This window comes from Narcine bancroftii, chromosome 5, assembly GCF_036971445.1.
Source record: "Narcine bancroftii isolate sNarBan1 chromosome 5, sNarBan1.hap1, whole genome shotgun sequence".
NCBI lineage: Eukaryota > Metazoa > Chordata > Chondrichthyes > Torpediniformes > Narcinidae > Narcine > Narcine bancroftii.
The window spans coordinates 193,760,394-193,786,901 of record NC_091473.1 but is presented as its reverse complement, the minus strand read 5'-3'; the positions used below and the strand labels follow the sequence as shown (position 1 = coordinate 193,786,901).

At 46.6% G+C, this 26,508-nt stretch overlaps 1 protein-coding gene across 2 annotated transcripts in view; it reads left to right on the top strand.

Moving 5' to 3' along the window:
* The window catches only part of LOC138764496 (zinc finger protein 687-like), a 46,485-nt gene extending 32,414 nt beyond the window's left edge, over positions 1-14,071 (top strand). For both annotated transcript variants that reach the window (XM_069940530.1, XM_069940529.1), the window contains 5 exons: positions 6,693-6,855; positions 6,957-7,220; positions 8,679-8,791; positions 11,480-11,612; positions 12,296-14,071. In XM_069940530.1, coding sequence (XP_069796631.1) covers positions 6,693-6,855; positions 6,957-7,220; positions 8,679-8,791; positions 11,480-11,612; positions 12,296-12,727 — 1,105 coding nt within the window. In that variant the 3' untranslated portion in view covers positions 12,728-14,071. The remainder of the gene's footprint in view (positions 1-6,692; positions 6,856-6,956; positions 7,221-8,678; positions 8,792-11,479; positions 11,613-12,295) is intronic.
* The last annotated feature ends 12,437 nt before the right edge of the window (positions 14,072-26,508 follow it).

The window sequence follows — 26,508 nt, the reverse complement described above, 5'->3', positions numbered from 1 at the left end:
TATTTTCAGTCACATTCTTTGAAAACATTTAACCGTCATTGTATCTGCAGGTTCCTCCCCCTCCACGGAGCCATCCAATTAAATGAACAATACCATTATAGATAATTAACCCCCACCCCCAGATTTACAGATAAGTTCTCTGACCGGGGAGACTCTTACAAAGCAAGGATAAGGAGGCACTTTAAGAGAGTCGCCCAAACAGCGAGCGGCATCAACCAGCTCTTCATCCTGGGCGACGCCATTGCTGTTTCATTCAACTTTATTGCTACGAGCAAAGCCTGACCAGGGCCCTCTGCTGGCTGAGTATTTGCTCCCACCTTCAGAGAACATTTACACTTACAATTTTAAGCTCATGTATGTTTTAACCTGTTACTTTATTCTAAATTATTTTAATTTTTTAATATTTATTTTCCTCAATTTTTTTGCCTGTTGCTTGACTTCCAAATTTCAGGGTTTTACCATAATCTGTTTTTAAGATATTTCACATCACCAATTTGTCCATACTTTAGCGAAGTATTAAGGTACGACTCCAGGGCTGTTACAACAGAATCCGATTTTATTATATATGGGGATATGTTGGATATGCGAATTTTCCGGTTGACTGAGACACACTCTTCCAGTTCCTAACTAATACACCACTTAAAAGACAAAAAAAGTGCAAAATGTAAAGTAATTTGAGGAAAAAAATCAGTATTGTAGTCTTTAAGTGAAGTTCACTTTAATCAAGTACTTGTATTTCCCGTGACTTACAAAATTTAAATTTGAACCCCGGTCACTGCTGTTTGTAAGAGCAGTTCCCAAGCTGCTACGATAACCGTGCCGCCATCATAATTAACCCCCCCCCCCTTCCAAGTTTACAGTTAAAGCTCTACTAATGTACCTAATACTAATAAAGACTTTTACTATATAGAAATAGGGAGCCACTTTGGGAGAGTCGCCCCAGTGGCGAATGCCATTGACTGGCTCTTCATCCAGGTGTCCCAGTCAGGCTCTCGGCGCACCTTCCTCGCCCTGACAAACCCAGCTCACCTCCATGCAAGTGTCCCCATCAGGCCCTTGGGGCACTTTCCTCGCGGTGACAGTCTGACTCACCTCCACGCAAGCGTACCCATCAGGCCCTCTGGGCATCCTCCCCATGGTGACAGTCCGACTTACCTCCATGCAAGTGGTGACGTTGGTGAGAATGCATGTCACTGAGGGGCACTGCTGATGCAGCGGGGCAAATCTAGGCATGTCTCAGCGCTCTCCAGCGGGGTCCATCGCCCATTCTTATTTATTTATTTATTTCCTCTTTTTTTAAATGGTCAGTTTGAGTTTCTGTTGATTGAATTCCAGATAATGGGGATTTTATTGAAATAATATTTTGGCCAACCAATGTCTGAGTCAGTGAGAGGGGCCCAAAGCAATGCTGTCTCAGACTGGACAGGCTCAGTGCTCACCAAGGAGCAGGCAGGAGAAAATTGTGAGATAGACCACTCTCCTTTTATCTCCCCTCTGTGAACCTCCTCCCTCCAAATAATTCCTGCTATTCATCTCAGCCACTCTCCAAGAGACTTTGCTCCGTATTTTCCTCCACTCAAGGTGAGGTTTCTCCTGAATTCTCCTTGGAATTTGCATTGAAACTCTTACGTTATCACGTACAGGTTTGGAAATACAAACTCTCCGACTGTCCCTGTCAACTTGAGAATAAAGAAACTGCCAGTTCGGCTTCACTCTTCCCTTCAGAAGCCACTTGGACTCTCCCAGTCACCTGTGACACCATTTCGTCTTTGGGCACTGGCGTGGCACCTTCCACACAGAATCCGTATGCTAGTGATGTGGAAACCATGGCAAATTTCTACAGAGGTGTGATGGATAGAGTGCTGACCGGCTGCACCACGGTGTGGTATGAGCACGCCAATGCCCCTGAGTGTAGAGTACAAAAGGTGGTAGACACAGCCCAGGACATCACAGGCAAAACCCTCCCCACTGTTGAGAACGGGGGACACTGCTGTCAGAGAGCAGCAGCAATCATCAAGGATCCACACCACCCAGTACACGCTCTGTTCTCGCTGCTGCCATTAAGAAAGAGGTATCGGGGCCACAAGACTCGCACCCACCAGGTTCAGGAAACGCTGCCACCCCCCCCCCCCCCCCCCACCACCATCAGACTCCTCAACAACAAACTCAATCAGGGGCTCCAGTCTGCACTTCACTGTTTGTTTATTTTCTTCTCTGTATGGGACAGTGAGTTTGTTTACATTTGTTTTACATGTGTACATTGTGCATCAGTCACCCTTGGGAAGTAGACAGTGGAAATGAGGAGAGAGTCCGGGGGAAATGGGCCTAGGCAGTTTTGCGGTCAAGCCTCGTTTTCTGGTGGACGGTGTCTAGGTACAGATGCAAGAAAAACTAATCTCTGGGCCCCCGAGGGAGCCTATCCCCCGAGGATAATTAGAGCAGCATACAGTTAACCTGAGCATCACGCTCACTCTCCGCTGATCCTGCTTCATGGGAGACCGGGGACGGAAGGGAATGCAGAGTTGAAGGAGTGGTGTGTGGGCCATGTAAACCGTGCGCCTGTTATTGGCAGGTGCGTGACAGTATGCCTGTTGCATGTGCAACTGTGCCATTTAAGGTGTGTGACCATGTGCCTGTTACGGATGTGTGTACCCATTAGTGGCATGTGGGTGTGTTACAAATTAACAACCCTTTTGGAACTTAAGGGACTTTGTTAGCACTAACACAGAAACAACAATGGAAAATTCACCAGACAATGGTTAATTCAAAATAATAGTTTTCATTAAACTACTAATAAGATTTCTTACTTATGTATAAACTTAACTCTAAATTTAACCCCACCATACGCAAATGTAAGTGTGTGTCTGTAATAAAGTCCCTCTCTGAAAAGTCAATTTTAAAATCTTCACTTCAGAAATAATTATCTTCTTCTTTGGCTTGGCTTCGCGGACGAAGATTTATGGAGGGGGTAAATGTCCACGTCAGCTGCAGGCTCGTTTGTGGCTGCAAGTCCGATGTGGGACAGGCAGACACGGTCGCAGGGGAAAATTGGTTGGTTGGGGTTGGGTGTTGGGTTTTTCCTCCTTTGCCTTTTGTCAGTGAGGTGTGCTCTGCGGTCTTCTTCAAAGGAGGTTGCTGTCCGCCGAACTGTGAGGCGCCAAGATGCACGGTTTGAGGCGATATCAGCCCACTGGCGGTGGTCAATGTGGCAGGCACCAAGAGATTTCTTTAAGCAGTCCTTGTACCTTTTCTTTGGTGCACCTCTGTCACGGTGGCCAGTGGAGAGCTCGCCATATAACACGATCTTGGGAAGGCGATGGTCCTCCATTCTGGAGATGTGACCCATCCAGCGCAGCTGGATCTTCAGCAGCGTGGACTCGATGCTGTCGACCTCTGCCATCTCGAGTACTTCGACGTTAGGGATGAAAGCGCTCCAATGGATGTTGAGGATGGAGCGGAGACAACGCTGGTGGAAGCGTTCTAGGAGCCATAGGTGGTGCCGGTAGAGGACCCATGATTCGGAGCCGAACAGGAGTGTGGGTATGACAACGGCTCTGTATACGCTTATCTTTGTGAGGTTTTTCAGTTGGTTGTTTTTCCAGACTCTTTTGTGTAGTCTTCCAAAGGCGCTATTTGCCTTGGCGAGTCTGTTGTCTATCTCATTGTCGATCCTTGCATCTGATGAAATGGTGCAGCCGAGATAGGTAAACTGGTTGACCGTTTTGAGTTTTGTGTGCCCGATGGAGATGTGGGGGGGCTGGTAGTCATGGTGGGGAGCTGGCTGATGGAGGACCTCAGTTTTCTTCAGGCTGACTTCCAGGCCAAACATTTTGGCAGTTTCCGCAAAACAGGACGTCAAGCGCTGAAGAGCTGGCTCTGAATGGGCAACTAAAGCAGCATCGTCTGCAAAGAGTAGTTCACGGACAAGTTTTTCTTGTGTCTTGGTGTGAGCTTGCAGACGCCTCAGATTGAAGAGACTGCCATCCGTGCGGTACCGGATGTAAACAGCGTCTTCATTGTTGAGGTCTTTCATGGCTTGGTTCAGCATCATGCTGAAGAAGATTGAAAAGAGGGTTGGTGCGAGAACACAGCCTTGCTTCACGCCATTGTTAATGGAGAAGGGTTCAGAGAGCTCATTGCTGTATCTGACCCGACTTTGTTGGTTTTCGTGCAGTTGGATAACCATGTTGAGGAACTTTGGGGGGCATCCGATGCGCTCTAGTATTTGCCAAAGCCCTTTCCTGCTCACGGTGTCGAAGGCTTTGGTGAGGTCAACAAAGGTGATATAGAGTCCTTTGTTTTGTTCTCTGCACTTTTCTTGGAGCTGTCTGAGGGCAAAGACCATGTCAGTAGTTCCTCTGTTTGCGTGAAAGCCGCACTGTGATTCTGGGAGAATATTCTCGGCGACACTAGGTATTATTCTATTTAGGAGAATCCTAGTGAAGAAATAATTATAAAGCGCTTTTAAACATCGTATCTTTACATTTCTTTCAATGAGTTGTCCTTGGGAGAGATTCTTTAAGCAGAAGTGACCATCCTTTGAGCCACCAATATATCTCCTGTGAAAAGGAGAATACAAGTCCTGTCTTTCCAGGGTCAAATCTTCTTCTTTTGAATGAAGAATCTGTTTCCCAAACAATGAGACTGTCCTCTTTATCTTAAAGAGACAGTCAGAAGTAGGCTTCTCTTTTGAAATCTACTCATTCTCTGTTCTCCTTTTGTTGGGAATAACACACAGGCAGCTTTTCCCCTTCTGTCAGGAAATAGTTCTGCGTCTCAACGGAATGGTGAGATTCCTTAAAGCTGACCTCTTTGTCTCCTATTTCCATAATAGATTTTTTGCTAAATTTCTCATCACATGGTATGTGACATCATTTTTGACTTTGAAGTTCATAAGGTCTTTTGAGACTGAGCTAAAGCATTTAAATCCACTTATGTCTCCGTGAAGTCTGCTCTCCTCCGAGCTAAAATGGCTGTGCTTTTATACAGGTGCTTCTGAAACAACGCCTCTTGTTTTTAGTAGCTCAAAAACTATCATAAATCTTCTGACTCCAACTTCAATCTCATCAGCCATTTAGGACTCAAACTGGCTTCTGTTTCCACCTCAAAGAACCAGGTGTGTTTTAAAATGCTAAGAATGTAAATGAGCCCAAACTAACTGATGAATCCATATCTAGATAAAAAATAGTTTTAACATTAAACTAAGGATTAATATTAATTCTGATCCGTTACACCTCCTTCCACAGAGAAAAATTTTGAGCTTCTAAAAAGGTCAAAATTTTTAAACTACAATTTTGTAAATATTACACTCTAAAATTATAGGGAAAATATAACACTTCTCTTTTCAATAATATTGCAAATCTAACACCTTGCTTTGACATATTCTTGCAAAATTAAACTCCAGTTCAATAATCATCTATTCTTATTTTTAATCTTACTTGTAGATTATGGTCAATGTAAACAATGCTTAATCCCATAGCAGTGCAAACATGTTGCAGAGCTAATATAACAGACAATCTTTACTTTTCCAATACCTTATTTTGGTCCTTTGTTACCCTTTTAAAAAAAGTATTTTGGGCACAAATTTCACATTGTGATCATTATCTGCAAATGTAGCAGATTTTTGTCCCTTTTGAAAAGTTTTTCTTGGGGTTAATTTAAACTCTGGATTAAACACATCTGGAACTTTAACTGAATTTTCCCAATCTTCTGTTTCTCTCTCAGCCACCCTTTGTATCTCTTCTCTCCTTTGTTCTCTCTTTCAAACCTTTGTTGTTTTTCTGCTTCATTCGCCTCAAATGCCCTTCATCTTTCAATTCCCTCAAAGTTTTTCCATCTCTGGCTTGTGCCTTTTAACAACTTTATATTTTTCTACCTCCATCTTCCTCAGCTATAACAGCTCTCAGGGGATTGTTTTCACACTTCCTCTTCAAAAATACCCTCTTTTACATAATAGCCATAATTCTTTGAATGTCAATTTTCTTTGTTGACACTTTTAAAAGAGTTGACGCCGTAAGTTCAACTCTTTAGCAATAAGCAATAACTCCTCGTTTTTCACCAATTTCACATCGGAAAAGTTTGGTGATTCCAAAAACATTTTTAATATCCATTTGGGAATTTTCACTTGGCCCACACTTAAAGCTTTGTTTTCAAAACCCACTCCTCTGTAATGTCTTCTATCTCAAAGAACCAGGTGCGATTAAAATGCTAATATGTTGTCTTTGTGCTGAAGTCAACTGGAAAGAACCACCACTCGGTAGAATGTAGATGAGCCCTGTCCACCCAAGCTAATAGTTTGAACAGTAAACTTAGAATTAATATTAATACAGATCCGTGGCAGGCGAGACTGCCCATTACCAGCGTGTGATGGATCCCTCGACAGATGTGTGACTGCGTTACGGGTGAGACTATGCCCATTACCAGTGTGTGATGGAACCATTGACAGATGTCTGACTGCGTTACGGGTGAGACTATGCCCATTACCAGCATGTGATGGAACCCTTGACAGATGTGTGACTGTGTGCCAGTTAATTGTGTGGCTGTGCCCATTATCGATGCGTGACCATGTACCTTTATGGGCACGTGGCTGTGCCCTTTACAGGCATCTTCCTTTGCCTGTTAGAGCAGCATTCGCCCTGATGCATAGTTGCTCTGCGGTAAGCTTCCTCCTTTCTCTCGCCCCGGCCCCACAGAGTGATCCACAAGTGCGCCATGTGTGACACGGTCTTCACCCACCTCCCACTACTGAGCACCCACTTCGACCAGCACCTGACCAAGCAGCAGGTCAGCGTCTACAAGTGCCCGCAGTGCCCGGTGCTGTTCGCCCAGAAACGGACAATGATGGAGCATGTGAAGGTGAGTGGGACACCAGCCCAGTGCATGGGCAGGTTGCGGGGGGGGGGGGGGCGACTTTATCGGACCACCATGGACTGTGACCGTGCCCTCCCTTTCCTCAGGGCACCCATTCTCATTTGAAGAGCGAAGAGCCATTTCAGAGAGAGGTGGATGTGCCAGTCAAATCAGCCCCCAAGTCCAGCCCCGAGTCCACGGACTCGTTCACCGACGACTCGTCTTCCAGCCCCAAGGCTGTGCTCAGCCTCCAGCACAGGAAGGAGATGCGGCTGAAGCTGAAGAACGCGGGCTGGACCTGCGGCCAGTGCCAGATGTGGTTCCCCGAACGCGAGGAGTACGTCACGCACATGAAGAAAGACCACGGCAAGGTGAACCAGGGTGGGAGAGGGCGCAGAGTTCTCGGGAGGGGGGCGCAGAGTTCTCGGGAGGGGGGACGCAGAGTTCTCGGGAGGGGGGACGCAGAGTTCTCGGGAGGGGGGACGCAGAGTTCTCGGGAGGGGGGGCGCAGAGTTCTCGGGAGGGGGGGCGCAGAGTTCTCGGGAGGGGGGGCGCAGAGTTCTCGGGAGGGGGGGCGCAGAGTTCTCGGGGGGGGGCGCAGAGTTCTCGGGAGGGGGGGGCGCAGAGTTCTCGGGAGGGGGGGCGCAGAGTTCTCGGGAGGGGGGGCGCAGAGTTCTCGGGAGGGGGGGCGCAGAGTTCTCGGGAGGGGGGGCGCCGAGTTCTCGGGAGGGGGGGCGCCGAGTTCTCGGGAGGGGGGGGCGCCGAGTTCTCGGGAGGGGGGGGCGCCGAGTTCTCGGGAGGGGGGGGCGCCGAGTTCTCGGGAGGGGGGGCGCCGAGTTCTCGGGAGGGGGGGCGCCGAGTTCTCGGGAGGGGGGGGCGCCGAGTTCTCGGGGGGGGGGGGCGCCGAGTTCTCGGGAGGGGGGGCGCCGAGTTCTCGGGAGGGGGGGCGCCGAGTTCTCGGGAGGGGGGGCGCCGAGTTCTCGGGAGGGGGGGCGCCGAGTTCTCGGGAGGGGGGGCGCAGAGTTCTCGGGAGGGGGGGGCGCCGAGTTCTCGGGAGGGGGGGCGCCGAGTTCTCGGGAGGGGGGGCGCCGAGTTCTCGGGAGGGGGGGGCGCCGAGTTCTCGGGAGGGGGGGCGCCGAGTTCTCGGGAGGGGGGGGCGCCGAGTTCTCGGGAGGGGGGGCGCCGAGTTCTCGGGAGGGGGGGCGCCGAGTTCTCGGGAGGGGGGGCGCCGAGTTCTCGGGAGGGGGGGGCGCCGAGTTCTCGGGAGGGGGGGCGCCGCGTTCTCGGGAGGGGCGCCGCGTTCTCGGGGGGGGCCACGGCCTTCAGCCCCACACTGATAAACATGTTTTTGGAGCCCATCACGCCCTCCTGGGGTCAGGTTCACCATCAAGCTCCCTCCACACCGTCCCATCACACACTCCCAGGGTCAGACACAGAGTGAAGCTCCTTCCGCACCATCCCATCACACACTTCCAGGGTCAGACCCGGAGTGAAGCTCCCCCTCTGCACCGACCTCTCAGACCTGGAGTGAAGCTTCCTGTCACGTTCCCTCCGACCCTGCCAACGTTGAAGTTAAGTGGCAGCCTTGGGTCAGGTTATTACCCCTTCCAGCCTCTCCACTGGACTGGAAACGTGGTCAGGCACGGCCTGAGATTGTGCATCCAAGGCATCATGAATCACAACACAGATTATTCTGCAGGTAAAATATTCTCAGTGAGAAATAAGCCCCCACTTGATAGTGACCCTACATGGAGATTTGGTACGCAGAGTTCGGCAGAGTGGTGTGAAGTGAGGTTTGTTTGCTGCATCTTACACTGTGCTGTCAACAGGCCATGAAGAAGTTCCCTTGCCGGCTCTGCGAGAGGTCATTTTGTTCGGCACCCAGTTTACGAAGGCACGTCCGCGTGAACCATGAAGGGATCAAGCGTGTTTACAGCTGCCGGTACGTGAACCCGCAGAGCAGTGACTCAGGATTGTTCACTGGGGAACGCGCGGCCCGCTGCCTGCAAGCTTGGCGCGGCCGTCAATCCGGGGGAGGTGTGGGGGGAGGGCGTGGGTGGCTGTAATCTGGGCTGTGGACAGGCTATGGCCTTGGTGGTGACTCGATCCGCTCCCTGCTCAGGGTAGTGGTGGGGTAGACAATCGGTGTAGTTCATTGTCATCTAATAGTACAAATACAGCCGAACAAAAACAATGTCTGTCATCAGGTCCTCGGTGCAAAACACGCAGACACACAAACAGACATAACTCACACGCAGGCAAACGATACATACGCAGGACAAGTATTTCATCGATACAAATAAATATTGTTTCATGAATATGAGGGTCTCAGAAGGTCAGTGTGAGCAGTTCCTTTGGTCGTTCAGTGTACTCGCTGCCCGTGGGTAGAAGCTGTTTCTCAGCCTGGTGGTGCTGGCTCTAATCCTCCCGGATCTCTTCCCTGACGGGAGCAGCTGGAAGATGCTGTGTGCGTGATGGAAGGGGTCCTCAGTGATTTTGCGCACCCTCTTCAGACAATGATCTTGGTAGATCACGTCGATGGTGGGGGGCGGGGGGGAGGGAGACTCCAGTGATCCTCTCTTCCACTCTCATGGTCCTGTGGATTGACCTCCAATCCATTTCTCTGCACCAACTGTACCCGCACTGTGATGCAGCCGGCCAGGACACTCACGGTGGACCTCCTGCAGAAGGTTGGCATGATGGTGGCCAGTAGCCTTGCCCGCTTCAGTCTTCCCAGGAAGTGCAGTCGGTTCCTGACAAGTGAGAACATGTGCCCACAATAGGTCACTAGATAAATGAACTCACAGGAACTCGGTGCTCTCCACCACAGAGTTGTCGATGTGCAGTGGAGGGTGGTCGTTCCTGGACCTCCTGAAGTCCACATTCATCTCCTTCGTCTTGTCCACGTTGAGACTCAGGTTATTACTCTCCCACAGTTTGAGATTGGGATTTCATGAGCTATTTCCCCCTCTTCTCTGTCATGCGACTCATCGTTGTTGGTGGTGAGGCCGACGACCGTAGTGTCGTCTGCAAACCCGTTGACGCTGTTGGAGTTGGAGCTGGATCTGGCGACGTTGTCATGGGTCAGTAGCGAGAACTCCCCATGATTTCCATGCCCTCTGAGCCAGAGATCCTGGCTGTGTCCAGTCGACTTACTGTGTCCTCCATGATGTTTGGGACTAAGACCTTTTCCCTTGATTTGCCCCTGAATTCCACAGTTTTCAATTTGTAATCAAACAATCCACATGTAATTAAAATGCAAATTCCAGATTTTATTCAAGGTTATTTGTACACATTTTGGTTTGACCATGTAGAAATTTCAGCCCTTTGTATCCATAGTCCCGAAATTTCAGGGCACCAAAATGTTTAGGAGACTTGACCTCACAGGTGTTTGTGAGAACTCGGGTGTGTTTAATTGCTTCATTGGAGCTGGGCTTGCTTCCAAGCTTTTGATCATTTTTGGAGTCTGCAGCTGCCACTTTTCAATATGAGGACCAGAGTTGTGCCCAATGAAAATCTAAGAAGTCATTATAAGGCTGAAAAACAAAACCAACAGTTTGGAACGTCATCAAGGAGAAAGAGCAAACTGGTGAGTTCAGTGATCGCTAAGGGACTGGTATTCCAAGGACCACCGCCATTGCTGATGACAGAATTGCCTCATAATAAACCCCCAAACGCCCGTCCGGTAGATCAGAAACGCTCTTCAGGAGGCGGGTGCGGTTATGTCAATGACAACTATCCGCAGAAGACTTCATGAACAGAAATACAGAGGCCACTCTGCAAGATGCAAGCCTCTAGTTCGCCACAGAAACGGGATGGCTGGGTTACAGTTTGCCAAGTATTTAAAAGATCCCACAGAAATCTGGTGCCCTCCTGTTCGATGACGACGTAATTGCTGATTGCAGTAGCAAAATGAATTCTGAGGTGCACAGAAGCATCTTATCTGCTCAAGTTAGAATAAAAAGCCCCCACTTCATCCTTCAGCAGGGCAGCAATCCCAAGCAACAACGGAGTTTCTCAAAGCTGAAAACTGGACCATTCTTGAATTTCCAAATTGGTCACCTCCATCTAAATCCTATTGAACATACACATGTCCATATGCAGTCAAGCCCGAAACAAGCAGGAGCTGAAGATGCTGCAGCGGAGGCCTGGCAGAGCGTCACCAGAGAAGATGCTCAGCACCTGGTGATGTCTGAAATGAGGGGACCATGTATATAAAAAAAGGGCTGTAATTTCTCCATGGTCAAACCAAAATGTGTTCAAATAACCTTGAATAAAACCTGGAATGTGCACTTTAATTACATGTGAATTTTCTGATTACACATTTAAGACCGTGGAGCACAGGGGCAAATAAAAAGTGTCTTTGTCCCCAACATATGGAGGGCACTGTAGGTCAGTGGGACCTACCCATTCATGTTCTGCTCTGCCCCCACTGTTGTTTTGCTGGAAACTCTCAGCAGGTCGTGCAGCATCTGTGGGGGAGAGAAACTGAGTTAGCGGTTCAGATCCAAGTCCCTTTGTCGCAGCTTCAGCAGACAGTGGTGCTTGACCAGATGAATGGTTCTGTAAGACGAAACAGCCTGGGCAGACTGCAACCCGCTGATAGCGGTGTGTGTCCCCTGTGTTCCAGTCACTGCATTGAGGGCAAGCGCACCTTCAGCAGCCGCCTGACGCTGGAGAAACACCTGCAGCTGATCCACGGCATCAACTTGGCCGACCACCAGCAGGACCAGGAGAACCTGTTTGAGAGAGTGAGCATAAAGGTAAGATCACCTGGGCCAGATATACTCCGCGAGGCACCTGTTGGAACTGAAACCCCCACCTGAGAGATGGGGGTGTGTAAGGCTGTACCTGGCTCACTGTGTGTGTGTGTGTGTGTGTGTGTGTGTGTGTGTGTGTTTATACGTGTGAATCTGTGAGTGTGTATATTTGAATTGTGTATGTATGAATTTGTGTGTGTATATAAGTATGAGTCTGTGTCTGTATACATGTGAATCTGCGTGTCTGTATATGTATGAATCTGCATGTCTGTGTACACGAGTGAATCTGTACACGTGTGAATCTGCATGTCTGTACGTGTGAATCTGTATGTGTATATATGAATTTGTGTGAGTTTGTAAACGTGTGAATCTGAGTGAATACGTGTGAATCTGAGTCTGAATACGTGTAAATCTGAGTCTGTGAATACATGTGAATCTGATTCTGTGAATACGTGTGAATCTGAGTCTGTGAATACGTGTGAATCTGAGTCTGTGAATACGTGTGAATCTGAGTCTGTGAATACGTGTGAATCTGAGTCCGTGAATATGTGTGAATCTGTGTGTTTGTGTGTACATGTGAATATGTGTACATGTGAATGTGTGTATATTCATGTGAATTTGCGCGCGGATGTGTTAACACAGCTAGGGTACCCCCTGGCTTACCCTGCCCGTCTTGCCTGCTGCAGACCACCATCAGGAAGCGGCCTCCCTCGAGGGACAGAGCGGAGCGCTGGGGCCTGGACGTGGCCAAGATCCGGAAGGTGAACGGGAGTTCACCATACCGCTGCGTGAAGTGCGGCTACACCACCAACAGCTTTGCCGACTTCCACAAGCACATCCCCCAGCACCGGGTGGGTGGCTCATCCTACCAGTGCCGCCAATGTGGCCTGTGCTTCACCGCCCACCCTTCTCTCACCCGCCACCTCTTCATCATGCACGGCGTGAAGGAGGCGCGGGCCAGCCGGCTGGCCGACAAGGTGCGGGGGACGAACCTGGAGGGCAGGGTGATCTGTGACGTGTGCGGCAAGTTGTTCGACACCGAGCCCTTGCTCAAAACGCACTTCCGGACTCATGGAATGGCCTTCATCAAATCCAAGCAGAACACCCCGGAGAATTGACGATGCGCGGAGGTTTATTCCTGCAACATGTTTCTATTTGTACTGGGGCTGAGCCAGCGACTAAGTGAGTGGGAGGTGGGGGAGGGCAGCATGAGCTCTGAGATGAGGGGAGTGGTGAGACCCGCCATGGTATCCGGACGGAACTGGTGTTCATGGTTGGCGGGGGGATCGGAGAGAGTCTACAGTGATGGGAACCGGAAGACCTGAGGGAAGGTTGGCTGATCCCTGACCCCAATGGAGTTGGACGTTTGTAACCCATGCCCCTTCCACAGGACCAGATAGGGTGCTTGTTGTCCACCCCCCCCCCCCATGGCAGCTTGCACTGGGGTCGCAGCTTTGACCGGACCCACACAGGGGTGGGGTCTCACCAAGAAAGCAGCCACGTGGGGTGGAGCAGCATCTTTTTTCCCCTCCCTCCTCCTTCTTTCCCCCCTCACGCCCTCCCTCCTCCTCCTTTCACCCCTCCCTCCTCCTTCTTTCCCCCTACCTCCCACTTTCACCCACCCGCCTCCTTCAACTGCGTCCTTCCCCTTCCTCTGCCCTGGGCTACTCACAGAATGCCCCTCCCCATCCCACCCCCAACACCAGGATCCGGGACCCTTCATCCCACCAGACTCCTGAACCCCGGTGCAGGAGTACATAGTCAGGGCCCGCTTCATCATGTCCTGGTATTGCTGCCTCCTCTCCAGAGGGGAAACTCTTGCAGGGAGAGAGAACTCCCCACCCCCCCCCCCCCCGGCAAGGAATAGGACCACTGGGCAACTCCTGCTTTCTCTCTGGCGCTGCTGGGTTCAGTTGGCACCCGTCTCAGGACCAGCGTGGGACTGCCAGGTCTCAGACGGGGGGTGATGGGAGGGAGTTGCATTGAGCTGGCACCTCTGAATTAGGAAGGATTTCCCATCGCTGATCTCTAGTTGCTTCTCTGCACCCCCACCCACCCCCCACTCACTGTCAGCCCTGAGGTCTCAGCTGTGATCACTGGCCCCACTCCCCCTGAACATTGCAGGGGTGTGCTTCCACCAGAGGGGCTGGACAGACCCCTCCCCTGTCCCTCCTTGGAGCAGGTCGGACGGGCACACAGACCCCAATGCAGATTGGTCATCGTGAGGTGGTGAATGCCGTGGGACCCCTCTTCCTCTTGCACTCTGGAGCCTGTCCTTGTAGGAGCACTTTCCTTGTCACTTTGCAAAGAAAATAAATCGTAATTTTTATTTAGAATTTATTTATATATTGCAATCATAGTCACAGAGAATAAAAAAAAAGATTTCTACTGTTTGATTTCAGTGTTGGATATGAAAGTGAATGTAAAAAGTCTGCATTAAAACTTTCACAAACATTGTTAAACCATTCTGGTATTTGTTCATCTCATGGAGAACCTCCACCTTTATTCACTTTGCTGCCCACTTCACCCCCACCTCAAATTCACTTGGTCCATCTCCAGCAACACACTCCCCTGTCTCCATCTCGGGAGACTAGCTTTCTGCTGACATTTTTTTTCTCAAACCTACCAACTCCCACACCTTTCTCTTCAAACCCTGCAGCTTCCCATCCTTTCTCTCAATTCCTCCGTCTCCGCATTCCCTCCCAGGATGAGTTCTTCCATGCCAGATCTTCTGTTCCGCCTTCCTTCTTCCACAAACGTGGCTTCCCCTCCACCACCATCCACTCGGCCCTCATCCACATCTCTTCCATTGCCTCCTTCTCTGCCCCCAGGCCTAACAAATGCAGGATTTCCCCTTGTCCTCACCTGCTTCCACATCCAATATATTATCCACATTTAGAATATTGGGTTCAGTTCTGGTCCCCTCATTACAGGAAAGATGTGGAAGCTGTGGAGAAGGTGCAGAGGAGATTGACCAGGATGTGGCCTGGATTCGGAAGCAAGTCTTACAAGGCAGGGTTAGCAGACCTGGAACTTTTCTCTTTGGAGCGAAGAAGGATGGGAGGATGTCTGCAAAATTCTGAGAGGCTTAAATAAGGTGAACAGTCAACACCTTTTTTTCCCTGGGGCAGGAAAGTTTAGGGGAGACATCAGGGGTAAGGTTTTTTTTTACACAGTTATGGGGGCCTGGAATGCCGTACCAGGGGTGGTGGTGGAGGCTGGAACAATAGGAGCATTTAAGATACTCTTAGACAGGCACATGGTTTTGAGGTAAGGAGGGTTTGGTTTTATTTTGATAGGACTGTATAGGTCGCCACAACATTGAGGGCCAAAGGGGCTGTACTGTAATGTTCTACATAAGTTACCATAATGCTAGAAAAAACAAGCAGGGTTACAAAAGTGAAAACACAGAGATGCTGGAGGAGCTCAGCCCGGTCTCTCAGCGTCCACAGGAGGAGCTCAGCCCTGTCTCTCAGCGTCCACAGGAAGAGCTCAGCCTGGGGTCTCAGCATCCACTGGAGGTACTCACCCCTGTCTCTCAGCGTCCACTGAAGGAGCTCAGCCCAGTCTCTCAGCATCCACAGGAGGAACTCAGCCCGGTCTCTCAGCGTCCACAGGAGGTAACAATATATGACTGAGGTTTCGGGCCTGAGCCCTTCCTCGAGGTAAAAGTGAAAAATAGGCAAGTGACTGAATTAAAAGGCTGGGAGAAAGGACAGGAGAGGAGGACAGACACTGGGCAACAAAGAGTTTTCTTCCCGAATACTTCTGGGTGTAATTTAGACATTTTGGGCTGTTGATCACTTGTTTCTGGATATAACTGATTTTTCTGTCCTATTTCTAACGTGCTTCAAGCATTGACGTCGTTGAAAATTCATTTTCTGCATTTGCACTTGGACTCCTTCCCTGCTGATCTTGGTGTCGTCAGTGATGGACATGGTGGAAGGTTTCACCGGGACATCGCAACCATGGGGAAAATGGTATCAAGGCAACTGGAATCCATCTATGCCGGTCAATTATTGTTGGACACTGACATGAGAGGCATCAGATGCTGAGTACAAACGGAAATCAGCAGCAAAACTATTTTAGGTCCGTTGAACTAACGCAATGTGTCGGCATCACGATGAGATTAAACGTGGTAAATTCAATAATTTAATGTTTCTCCAACTTTCCTCATTATGCAGCAAATCTGAAGTTATGTTTGTGTTCAATTTGGCATTGTCTATCAGAGGCACCACTTTTTTTTCCGCAGGAAGCAAACCTTTTGAGAGAAAATTGTTGACCTAGTGTTATAGAACATGGAGAAGACAGGAGAGCAAAGGTGAGGGGAGGGAGAGACTCTGGAGGTCCGGAGACGGAGGAAGTGTGCAAGAGGAAAGTAGATATAGGGATAGATGGAGGGGGTGGGGTTTTGTTGGGTTGGAGCAGTCACCGATTAGTAGATGGAGGAGCGGCAAGAACCTGATAGCTGTCAGAAATAAACTGTTCTTAATCCTGTGTGTAACACACAAGTCTGCAAGTGCTGTGATTGTCAAGTTTATTGACATCTGATTGTACAAGTACAACCTGTCGAAACAGCGTTCTCCAGTCCTCTGTGGATAAACACGCGGACACACACCCAGACATAACACACATACAGACAGACAATACACATGCAGGATAAGTATTCATAGATACAAATAGATATTGTTTCATGAATATGAGAGTCTCATATGGTGAGTGCGAGCTGTTCCTTTGGTCATTCAGCCCGTGGGGAAGTAGCTGTTCCTCAGCCTGGTGGTGCTGGCTCTGATCCTCCTGCATCTCTTCCCCGACGGGAGCAGCTGAAAGATGCCGTGTGCAGGGTGGAAGGTCCTCCATGATTTTGCTCGCCATAAATTTGATTAAGGGGGTGGGGGGGGGTGGGGGGGGGGTGGCATGGAGAGTGATCCTCTCATATGGTCCTGTGGATGAACCTCTGATCCATTTCTCTGCAGCAACCGTTCCGCACTGTGATTCAGTCGGCCGAGACGCTCTGGATAGAACTCCTGCAGAAAGTTGACGTGACGGCGGCTGGTAGCCTTGCCCACTTTAGACTTCTCAGGAAGTGCTAATTCCTGGTGAGTGAGATGTGTGTCTGCCATAGGCCACTCGTAACTCCATCTGTGCTCTCCACTCACTCTATGACACAGTGCTTGATGTGTAATGGAGGGGCTGGATTGTAGTTAAAAACACCAAAACGTTGGAGAAACTCAGCAGGGCCTCGCACCATCCACAGCAGGTTCTGATATATAACTGCTGTTTAGGGCCTTTCCACAGGGTACGAAGTGGAAGCGTTGTGGGGCCTTGCCTGTGTAGGCCTGTAGCCTGGACTGCTCCACGTAGCCAAAGCAAGAATAGTCGTGGCCCACGGGACCCGAGAGGTTCTCAGGCTTCTGTCCGAAGGCAGCAGTGAGAAGAGGTCGCGTTGAAGACCTTCAAAACCCGAGGTTCATGTATCGCCACTCACAATGTGTTCAACTGTGGCCTGCTGGGGAGTCACGTGATGGAGTAGTGGCCGGACGGTGAACTCCAGCCCTCTCCAGAAAAGTCAAAAAAAAACAAAGCAAAACACAAAGGCACAAAAATAAAAATCAAAGTAAAGTGAATATAAAGGTGGAAAGAAGATGGCGACGAAAAAAGAAAAGTCGAAACCAACGGTAAGAAGAGAGGAAGAGAAGACAACGGAAGATGAAGGAAAAGGCCTTACCTGTTCGAAGAGGCCCGCGGTGGAGAGAGAAACCCGCTCCCTCAGGTCGGTAGAAAGTGGACTACAAAAATGGCTCGCTGAGCCGAGTAAAAGTGCGCAACCGCGCATGCGCATGAAAAAAAACACACCGACGGGAGGGGTGACCAGCTGGGGAGTTGATCTCCACAGCCGGCAATGACAGCTGTAGAACACCTGCAGCAAGAGGAGAACATAGAAGACAACGAAAACAAGAAAGAAGAGAAGAAAAGGGCAACAAAGAAACAACAGATGGCCAACCCAGAGGAAGAAGAAGAGGAAGAGTACAGTGAAATAGAAGAAGAAGGGAAAGGCAAGATAAAGGATATACTTTCTCTTATTAAAGAATACATGGAGTCATTTAAAGAATGGCAAGCGCAAGAATTTAATGATTTAAGAAGAAGAATAAACAATACAGAAGAGAAAATGAATAAAATAGATATGACCTTATCAGAAATGGGAAAGAGAATGGACAAGGTGCAAGAACGAGAAGCAGCAGTAGAAATGGAGGTAGAGGACTTAAAAAAGGAATTAGAGGAATCTAATAAAAAAGTTAAAGAGACACAAGAACTGTTAGCTCAGAAAATAGATATAATGGAAAATTATAACAGAAGAAATAACATAAAGATAGTGGGCCTTAAGGAAGATGAAGAAGGCAAGAATATGAGAGAGTTTATAAAAGATTGGATCCCTAGGATCCTAGGATGTCCAGAACTACAGCAAGAAATGGAAATAGAAAGGGCACATAGAGCATTGGCCTTTAAACCACAATCACAACAAAAGCCAAGATCTGTTTTAGTAAAATTCCTAAGATATACTACAAGAGAAAAGGTACTGGAGAAAACAATGGAAAAAGTAAGAGAGGACAATAAGCCACTGGAGGACAAAGGGCAAAAAATCTTCATTTATCCAGATATAAGTTTTGAACTCCTGAAGAAGAGAAAGGAGTTCAATACAGCAAAGGCGATTTTATGGAAGAAAGGGTATAAATTTATACTAAAGCATCCAGCGGTATTGAAAATATTTATTCCAGGACAACAAAACAGACTATTCTCGGATCCAGAGGAAGCACGAAAATTTGCAGAACAATTACAAAATAGACTGAGAGATGAAGACGTGTAACGAGAGTACAAAAGACTGTGAACTAAAAAGATATAAGTTTTGAACTCCTGAAGAAGAGGAAGGAGTTCAAAACATCGAAAACGATCTTATGGAAAAAAACTATTCTCGGATCCAGAGGAAGCAAGGAAATTTGCAGAACAACTACAAAACAAACAGAGAGATGAAGACATGTAATAAGACTAAAAATGACCACGATTTATATGTATGTGGGTAAAGAGGTATATGAGTGTATATGTATAATGTGCATACATGAATGTATCCGCATTTAGAGGAAAATATAGATAGTATAGACAAGAATTAATAAGGGAAGGAAAAGGAATAGAGGGAATAAGGAGGGAATTAAAAGAGTGACCTTTGTCACATATGAAAAGTGAAATCTTTTCTGGGGGGGCTGGGTGGGGGGGTGTTACGGTCACTGCAAAATCAGCTGACGCTTGCGAGTGAATTCGCAAATCCAAATGGAGAGGGGAGATGTGGTTGTCCGACAAGGGATAAAGGACAACTCAGGAGGGGAAGGGGGGATTGGAGCTAAAGAAGTTTTAAATAGGAGAATAAGGAAAATGTTTGATGTTTTAGGAATGTTGTTTTATAAAGGACTCAAAACAAGAAAACAGAAATGGATAAGAAGGAAAGGTAATGATGGAGAAACGGAAAGGGAAGATAAACAAAGTATAAAATGGCTACGTTGAACTATATGACTTTAAATATTAATGGAATACATAACCAAATTAAAAGGAAGAAACTGCTAAATTTACTGAAAAAAGAAAAAATTGATATAGCATTTGTGCAAGAAACACATTTAACTGAATTGGAGTATAAGAAATTAAAGAGAGATTGGGTAGGACACGTAACAGCAGCATCGTATAATTCAAAAGCAAGAGGAGTAGCTATATTAATTAGTAAAAATATGCTATTTAAAATAGAAGAGGAAATAATAGATCCAGCAGGGAGATATGTAATGATAAAATGTCAGATATATTCGGAGTTTTGGAATCTACTCAATGTATATTCACCTAATGAAGAAGATCAAAAGTTTATGCAAGATATCTTTTTGAAGATAGTAGATACGCAAGGGAGCATATTAATAGGAGGGGATTTCAACCTGAATTTGGATTCAAATATGGACAAAACTGGGGAAAAAATTAACAGAAAGAACAAAGTAACCAAATTTATAATTAAATCGATGGAAGAAATGCAACTTTTGGATATATGGAGGAAACAACACCCAAAGGAAAAGGAATATTCATATTACTCGGCTAGACATAAAACATACTCAAGAATAGACCTATTTTTGTTATCAGCTCGTATGCAAGATAGAGTAAAAAAAACAATATAAAGCTAGAATACTATCGGACCATTCACCCTTAATATTGACAGTAAAGTTATAGAGGACATCCCTCCAAGAATGTATAGATGGAGATTAAACCCCATGTTACTTAAAAGGCAGGATTTTAGAGAATTTATTGAAAAACAAAATGTATTTTGAAATAAATACGGAATCAGTGGAAGATAAGTTTATACTATGGGATGCAATGAAAGCATTCATTAGAGGGCAAATAATAAGTTATGTAACCAAGATGAAGAAGGACTATAATCAGGAAACAGAGCAGTTGGAAAGGGAAATAGTAAATATAGAAAAAGAATTAGTAATGAAGGAAGATATCACTAAAAGAAGAGAATTGGCGGATAAAAAAATAAAATATGAAACACTACAAACATATAAGGTAGAGAAGAATATAATGAAGACAAAACAGAAATATTATGAACTAGGTGAAAAAACGCACAAAATCCTAGCATGGCAGCTTAAGACAGAACAAGCTAAGAAAATGGTATTGGCATCAAGGAAAAAAGACAAATAAATTACATATAATCCAAAAGAAATTAAGGAAAACTTTAGAGAATTCTATGAACAATTATACTGAACTGAAAACGAAGGGAAAGAAGGGAAAATAGATGAATTTCTAACTAAAATTGAACTACCAAAACTACAAATAGAGGAACAAAATAAATTAACAGAGCCATTTGGAATAGTAGAAATACAAGAGATAATAAAAAAATTACCAAATAATAAGACACCAGGAGAGGATGGATTCCCAATAGAATTCTATAAAACATTTAAAGACTTATTAATTCCGCCCCTCCTGGAAGTAATCAACCAGATTGATAAAATGCAAAGCTTACCAGATTCATGTAAAACAGCAATAATTACAGTAATACTAAAGCAAGGGAAAGATCCACTCACACCAGCGTCATATAGACCAATATCTTTACTTAACACAGATTATAAGATAATAGCTAAATTATTAGCAAACAGATTAGCAGAGTATGTACCGAAAATGGTAAATCTAGACCAAACTGGATTTATCAAAAAAAGACGCACAACAGACAATATTTGTAAATTTATTAACTTAATTCATGCAGTAGAAGGAAATAAAGCACCTGCAGTAGCAGTTGCTTTAGACGCAGAGAAGGCCTTTGACAGAGTAGAATGGAATTATTTGTTCAAAGTATTGCAAAAATTCAGTTTACCGGAGAAGTATATTAATTGGATTAAAGCATTATATAAGGGACCATTAGCGAAAGTGACAGTAAATGGACATGTATCAAAACAATTTAACTTAAGCAGGTCAACACGACAGGGATGCCCACTATCACCTTTATTGTTTGCGTTAGCTATAGAACCACTAGCAGAATTGATAAGAACAGAAAATAATATAAAAGGGATAAAAATAAAAGACAAGGAATATAAAATTAGTTTATTTGCGGATGATGTTATAGTATACTTAACAGAACCAGAACTATCAATAAAAGAATTATATAAGAAATTGAAGGAATATGGAGAAGTGTCGGGTTACAAGATCAACGTAAATAAAAGTGAAGCAATGCCTATGGATGATGCGGATTTCTCAAAATTTAAGAAAGAATCACCATTTAGATGGCAAATGCAAGCAATAAGATACCTAGGTGTACAAATAAACAAAAATCTCGACCAACTGTGGCCTGCTGCAAAGACACACGGAGAGGGGCCACGAACTGGCCGCCCCCCACCAATCAGAGAACAAGAAGAGTTTCTTCAGAGGCACCGAGCGCCCCAGGGTTAGCCTCCAGCGCTCCCGCAACTGCCTGTCTGATCCAGCGATGAACCCCAGGCCCTGGTGGCCGATCCCTGATGCAGTCAGGACCCTGCGGAGCAGATGCAAAGGCAGCATTTGACTCAAGATTCTTTGATTGTCATGTAAGAAAACAAAAAAATGTAATGCAGTAAACCACCCCCCACTCCCCACCCCAGGGTATGTGGAATTCAAGCAAAACAAAATCGAGAACATAAAATTTGAATAAATAAAAGTTTAAAACTGTAAAAATAACTGCTCTTTGAAGTAACACATAAACCTTTGGTGAAGACAGGAGCAAATATTCAGCCAGCGGAGGGCCCTGGTCGGGCTTTGCTTGTAGCAGCTGTTTAAATGAAGTTGGGTGAAACAGCGATGATTTCGCCCAGGATGAAGAACTGGTCGATGCCGCTGGGGTGACTCCCTTAAAGTGTCTCCTTATCCCTGCTCAGTCAGAGTCGTCCCGGTCAGAGGCTTTATCGGTGAACTTGGGGGAGGTGGGTTGGTTAATTACCTGTAATGTTATTGTTGTCTTTCGGGTGGCTCCGTGGAGAGGGAGGAACCTGCAGATGCAGTGACGGTTAAAAGTTTTCGAAGAACGTGACAGAAAATAAAGTAAAACACTTTAAGGTTTATATATACATTGCAAGTGAAGTTTGTTCAGTAGAGTATTTTTGTCTTTTAAACTGTTTATTTTTAAAGCAGGTGTATCGTTGTAAGACTGAGTCTCAAGCAACCGGAAAATAGTCTTATCTGATCTTATCAATCCCTGTAGGTGCCGGATACCAGGGTTTTTTTTGTATATCATGAAATTTCCTTTAGTCTTCCATAAAGCAGATAAAGATTTGTCATCAGCAAAAATTACAGTCAGAGAAAGAGAGTTTGCCCCAGAGTCACGGAATGTCTGTGGATTCCCCTCCAGAACTCAGCCAGCCACTGCAGTCCAAATGACGATCTGAACCTCACATGATCAGGAAGCCTTCAGCACCCTCGGCAATCTCTCTCTCTCTCTCTCATCTGGTACCGCTGCGAGTCCGTGACTGCAGCCTGCGCGGGTTCCTCGCCTCGGGTCACCTTTGTGTTCTTCAGCCTCGGGACCCCTCGTTGGTCCGTCACCCTCCCGTGCGTCACCTCCTCAGACAGGGGTGGTCTCCCTACTTGCTGATGTCCCGTGCTGGTCCTCTGCTTCTCTGGAGTCTGCAGCCCCTTGAGGCAGGGTTTAAAGCTCCTTTAAAGCCCCAATGAGAGTTGAACTGGGTGGTTGGACCCCTGTGGGGAGCACAATGTCTCTGCTCCCCACTCTCCCAGGGTCTCCGTCACAGCGTGACACGTGAAGGGGACGGAGAAAGATCTCCAACGAGGACCAGCAGCAGAGTTGGTGTTCGGCAGAGTCCTGTTCCTAACCAGTCTCTGTCTGAGTGAAACGCCAAGGTCTGTGGCCACTGTGATTGCAGTAGAGACACGCAGGGAGGCTGGAGGATCTCAGCCACTCTCAATCCCCCGTCCCATTCCCCTGCTGACATCATCTGGCCATGGTCTTGTGCACTGCCAGACTGGGACGACCTGCACCTTGCATTAATAACCTCTTCTTCCCTCTGGGAACCCTCCAACCGGATGGCATTAACAATGACATCTCCCCATTCTCCACCCCCTTCCCTCCCCATTCATAGACCCTTCTTCCCCCCCACCCCCCTCCACCATTTGCTGCTGCGCCCTCCCTCCCTCATCCACCTCTTGCCTTTGGGACCCTGCCTCTCCCCCCAGCACCTCTTCCCCCCACCCCTGCCATTTTGTTCGGGCACCTGCCGATATTTTGCTCACACCTCGATGAAGGGCTCAGGCCCAAAGCATTGGTTCTGTATCTTTATCTTTGCAATGTCAAGGGGAACGCTGCTGTTGGAGAGTACCAGCGACCATCAAGGGCTCACACCGCCTGGAACACACTGTGTTCTCGCTGCTGCCATCAGGAAAGAGGTCTCGATGCCACCAGGTTCAGAAACAGTGGCCACCCCTCCACCATCTGACTCCGCAATGACAAACTCAATCAGGGACTTGTTTAAGGACTCTTGTGCGGTTTAATTTTTGTCCTCTCTGTATTACACAGTCAGTTTGTTTACATTTGTTTACATGTGTATGTTGAGTCATTTATTTTTTTTCCCACTGCCAATAAGTGGTCATTCTGACTCGCCCTCAGGTTGTATGTAATGTCAGGCGTGTTCTCTGACGATGAAATCGTATTCCTAATCATTTTTATTGAAGTTAACCTTTAGGAAAATAAATTGTTGTCCAGTGTAATCAGAAGTGGGTTTTGTCACCTCTTGCACGTGACGTGGGCTGACTCTAACACTGTTTGACCAGTGGAGTTTCTCCAGCATTGTGTTTATGACTGGATCACACAAATGGCCCACCCCCCAACCACCACTGGCAGTGAGAGGAGAATTCCCTCCAAGGAGTCACCGCCCTGGCCAACGCTGCGAGGACGTCGAGTGTGAGAGCTTCCCCTGATCTGCCGAGGCCTCAGGCAGTGCCCTCCCTGCCCCGCTGCCGAGTCATGCCAGATTCGCCTTAGTGATGCCAACCGGCTGCCCCGCGCGCTCAGAGGGGGCAGGGTTCCCAAACAGGGCTCGGACTCTTGAGACCATGCTGTGTGGGGGAGGTAGATGTTTGGTGAGATGAAAGAGCAGTGATGCTGGATGCAGGAAGGATCTTTATTATAAAACACATAGGGGAATCCAATGGGGATAACACATGCCAGTCCTCTCAATCACACAACACAGTAACATAGGAATGAACACGACCAATACTGGCAACTGTGTAGAGATGAACAACCAAGGGTGGGTGTAACAACCGAGGATTATAATACACTACCCGCTATTCCTTGTCTAACATGGGCACGGATCCAATGCTGTCTAACAGCCCTGTGTAGTGCACACCTAACCAACGCCTCCAGCGCTGTCCACAGTAAAGTGGAGCAGGGTTCGTCTCAGGGCCGAAGAGCTGCTCCACTCTATAGCACAGGGGAAGCTGGAGGGTCTGGGCCAGGTGATCACAGGGTGATTAAAGGGCTCAGCGGTCGGGTGTGCACCAATGGCTGGGCGGAGTCCAACCTTGATTGGCAGGTGATACGACTTCCCACCAGGTTCCAGACGGAATGACCCTCCACCTTCCCCACTCCCACCAGGTTCCGGACAGAGAGGTCAGGTGACACCCCGCCCCCCGCCACAATCCACAATGGGGGAGGGATTGGTGAGACAGGAAAGGTCATTCACCTAGATGGAGGTCTCTGTGTAAGGACGCTTATGCTCTGCGAGTTCCCCCCTGCTCTCTCTGGTCAACAGAATCAGAATTTATTGTCAAGAAATTCGTTGTTTGGCGGTAGCATCACAGTCCAAACATTTCTGTACCATAAACCACCTCGCCAAGTAAGTAGAACTAATGCAAGAAAAGGAGAAAGGGGGAGGTGTCTGTGATTCATGGTCCGTTCAGGAATCTTTTTTTCAAACTTTATTAAAAAGGTAACAATCAAAAATTAATTTTACAGAAATATATATTAAAAAAACAACCCAACAAAACAACAAAAAAAACCATCCCACCCACCCCATCAGCCAGCTCCCTTAGCCAAAAATATGAATTATTAATAACAATTCAAAGTATATCTAAATGCATATACTCCAAATATAGAAACCATTTCTCAACAAAAAAAAATTATCATGTAAATTGTAAGTAATTTCTTCCATAACAATACAAGCTTTCAATTCATTATGCCAGCGTGCCATATTAATCTCTGTAGTCTTCTTTGGCTTGGCTTCGCGGACAAAGATTTATGGAGCGGTAAATGTCCACGTCAGCTGCAGGCTCATTTGTGGCTGACAAGTCCGATGCGGGACAGGCAGGCACGGTTGCAGGGGAAAATTGGTTGGTTGGGGTTGGATGTTGGGTTTTGTAGTATCTTTCCATGAACTAGCTACATATTTACAAGCTACTGATAGCACTAAATGTACAAAAGCAATTTGAATTTTATCCAGCCCCATTCCTCTCAGAGAAGCCATATCACCCAACAAAAAAATCGTTGGGTCTAATGGTAATTTAAAGTTATATAATTTTTCCAAAACTATCTTAATTCCTTGCCAAAAAGACCAAACAGCATGGAAAAAAGTTCCAGTACATAAACCACATCAAAATCAAGAATCCAAATGACTAAACCCCTATTTTTTCAATTACTCCAGGATCAAATATAATTGATGAGGAAAATTATAATTAACCATTCCATATCTTACATTAGTCAATTTAATTACATTGTCCTGACACATAATCGCCCAATCATCTTCAGGAAAAATAAACACTAAATCACTCTCCCATTTAATTTAGATTTTTCCCAATCCGGTTTATCCATATTATCCTGTAACAAATTATACATAACCAAAATATAACCCTTCTTTGGTACAAAGGAAATCAAAGATTCAAATCTCATCAAAGTAGGTAAATTCAGCTCTCTACCATAATTATCTTTTACCAAGGCTCTGAGCTGATAATACGCAAACAAAGAATTTACAGATATACCAAGTCTTTCCCTCAATTGGTTAAAAGAAAGAAATTGTCCCTCTTCAAAACAATTGTCTTTATACCCTTAGAATCCCAACTCTTTAAATAATTATTACACATTGAAAAAGGAATAAGCTGGTTATTATACAATGGAGTTAAAATAGATAATTTACCTTTTGATCCCAAAACCATATTTCTTTTAATCCAAATCTTTAACAAATGTTTCAATACCGGCAAATTATTTTCCTGTAACAAATTCGAATTCCAATGAAATATCAATTGATGTACCTCAGCCTCGGAAATACACGCCATTTTCACCCTGGCCCAGCTAGGGGGTTGATCTAAATCCATCAATCTACTAATAAATTGCAACTGGGCTGCT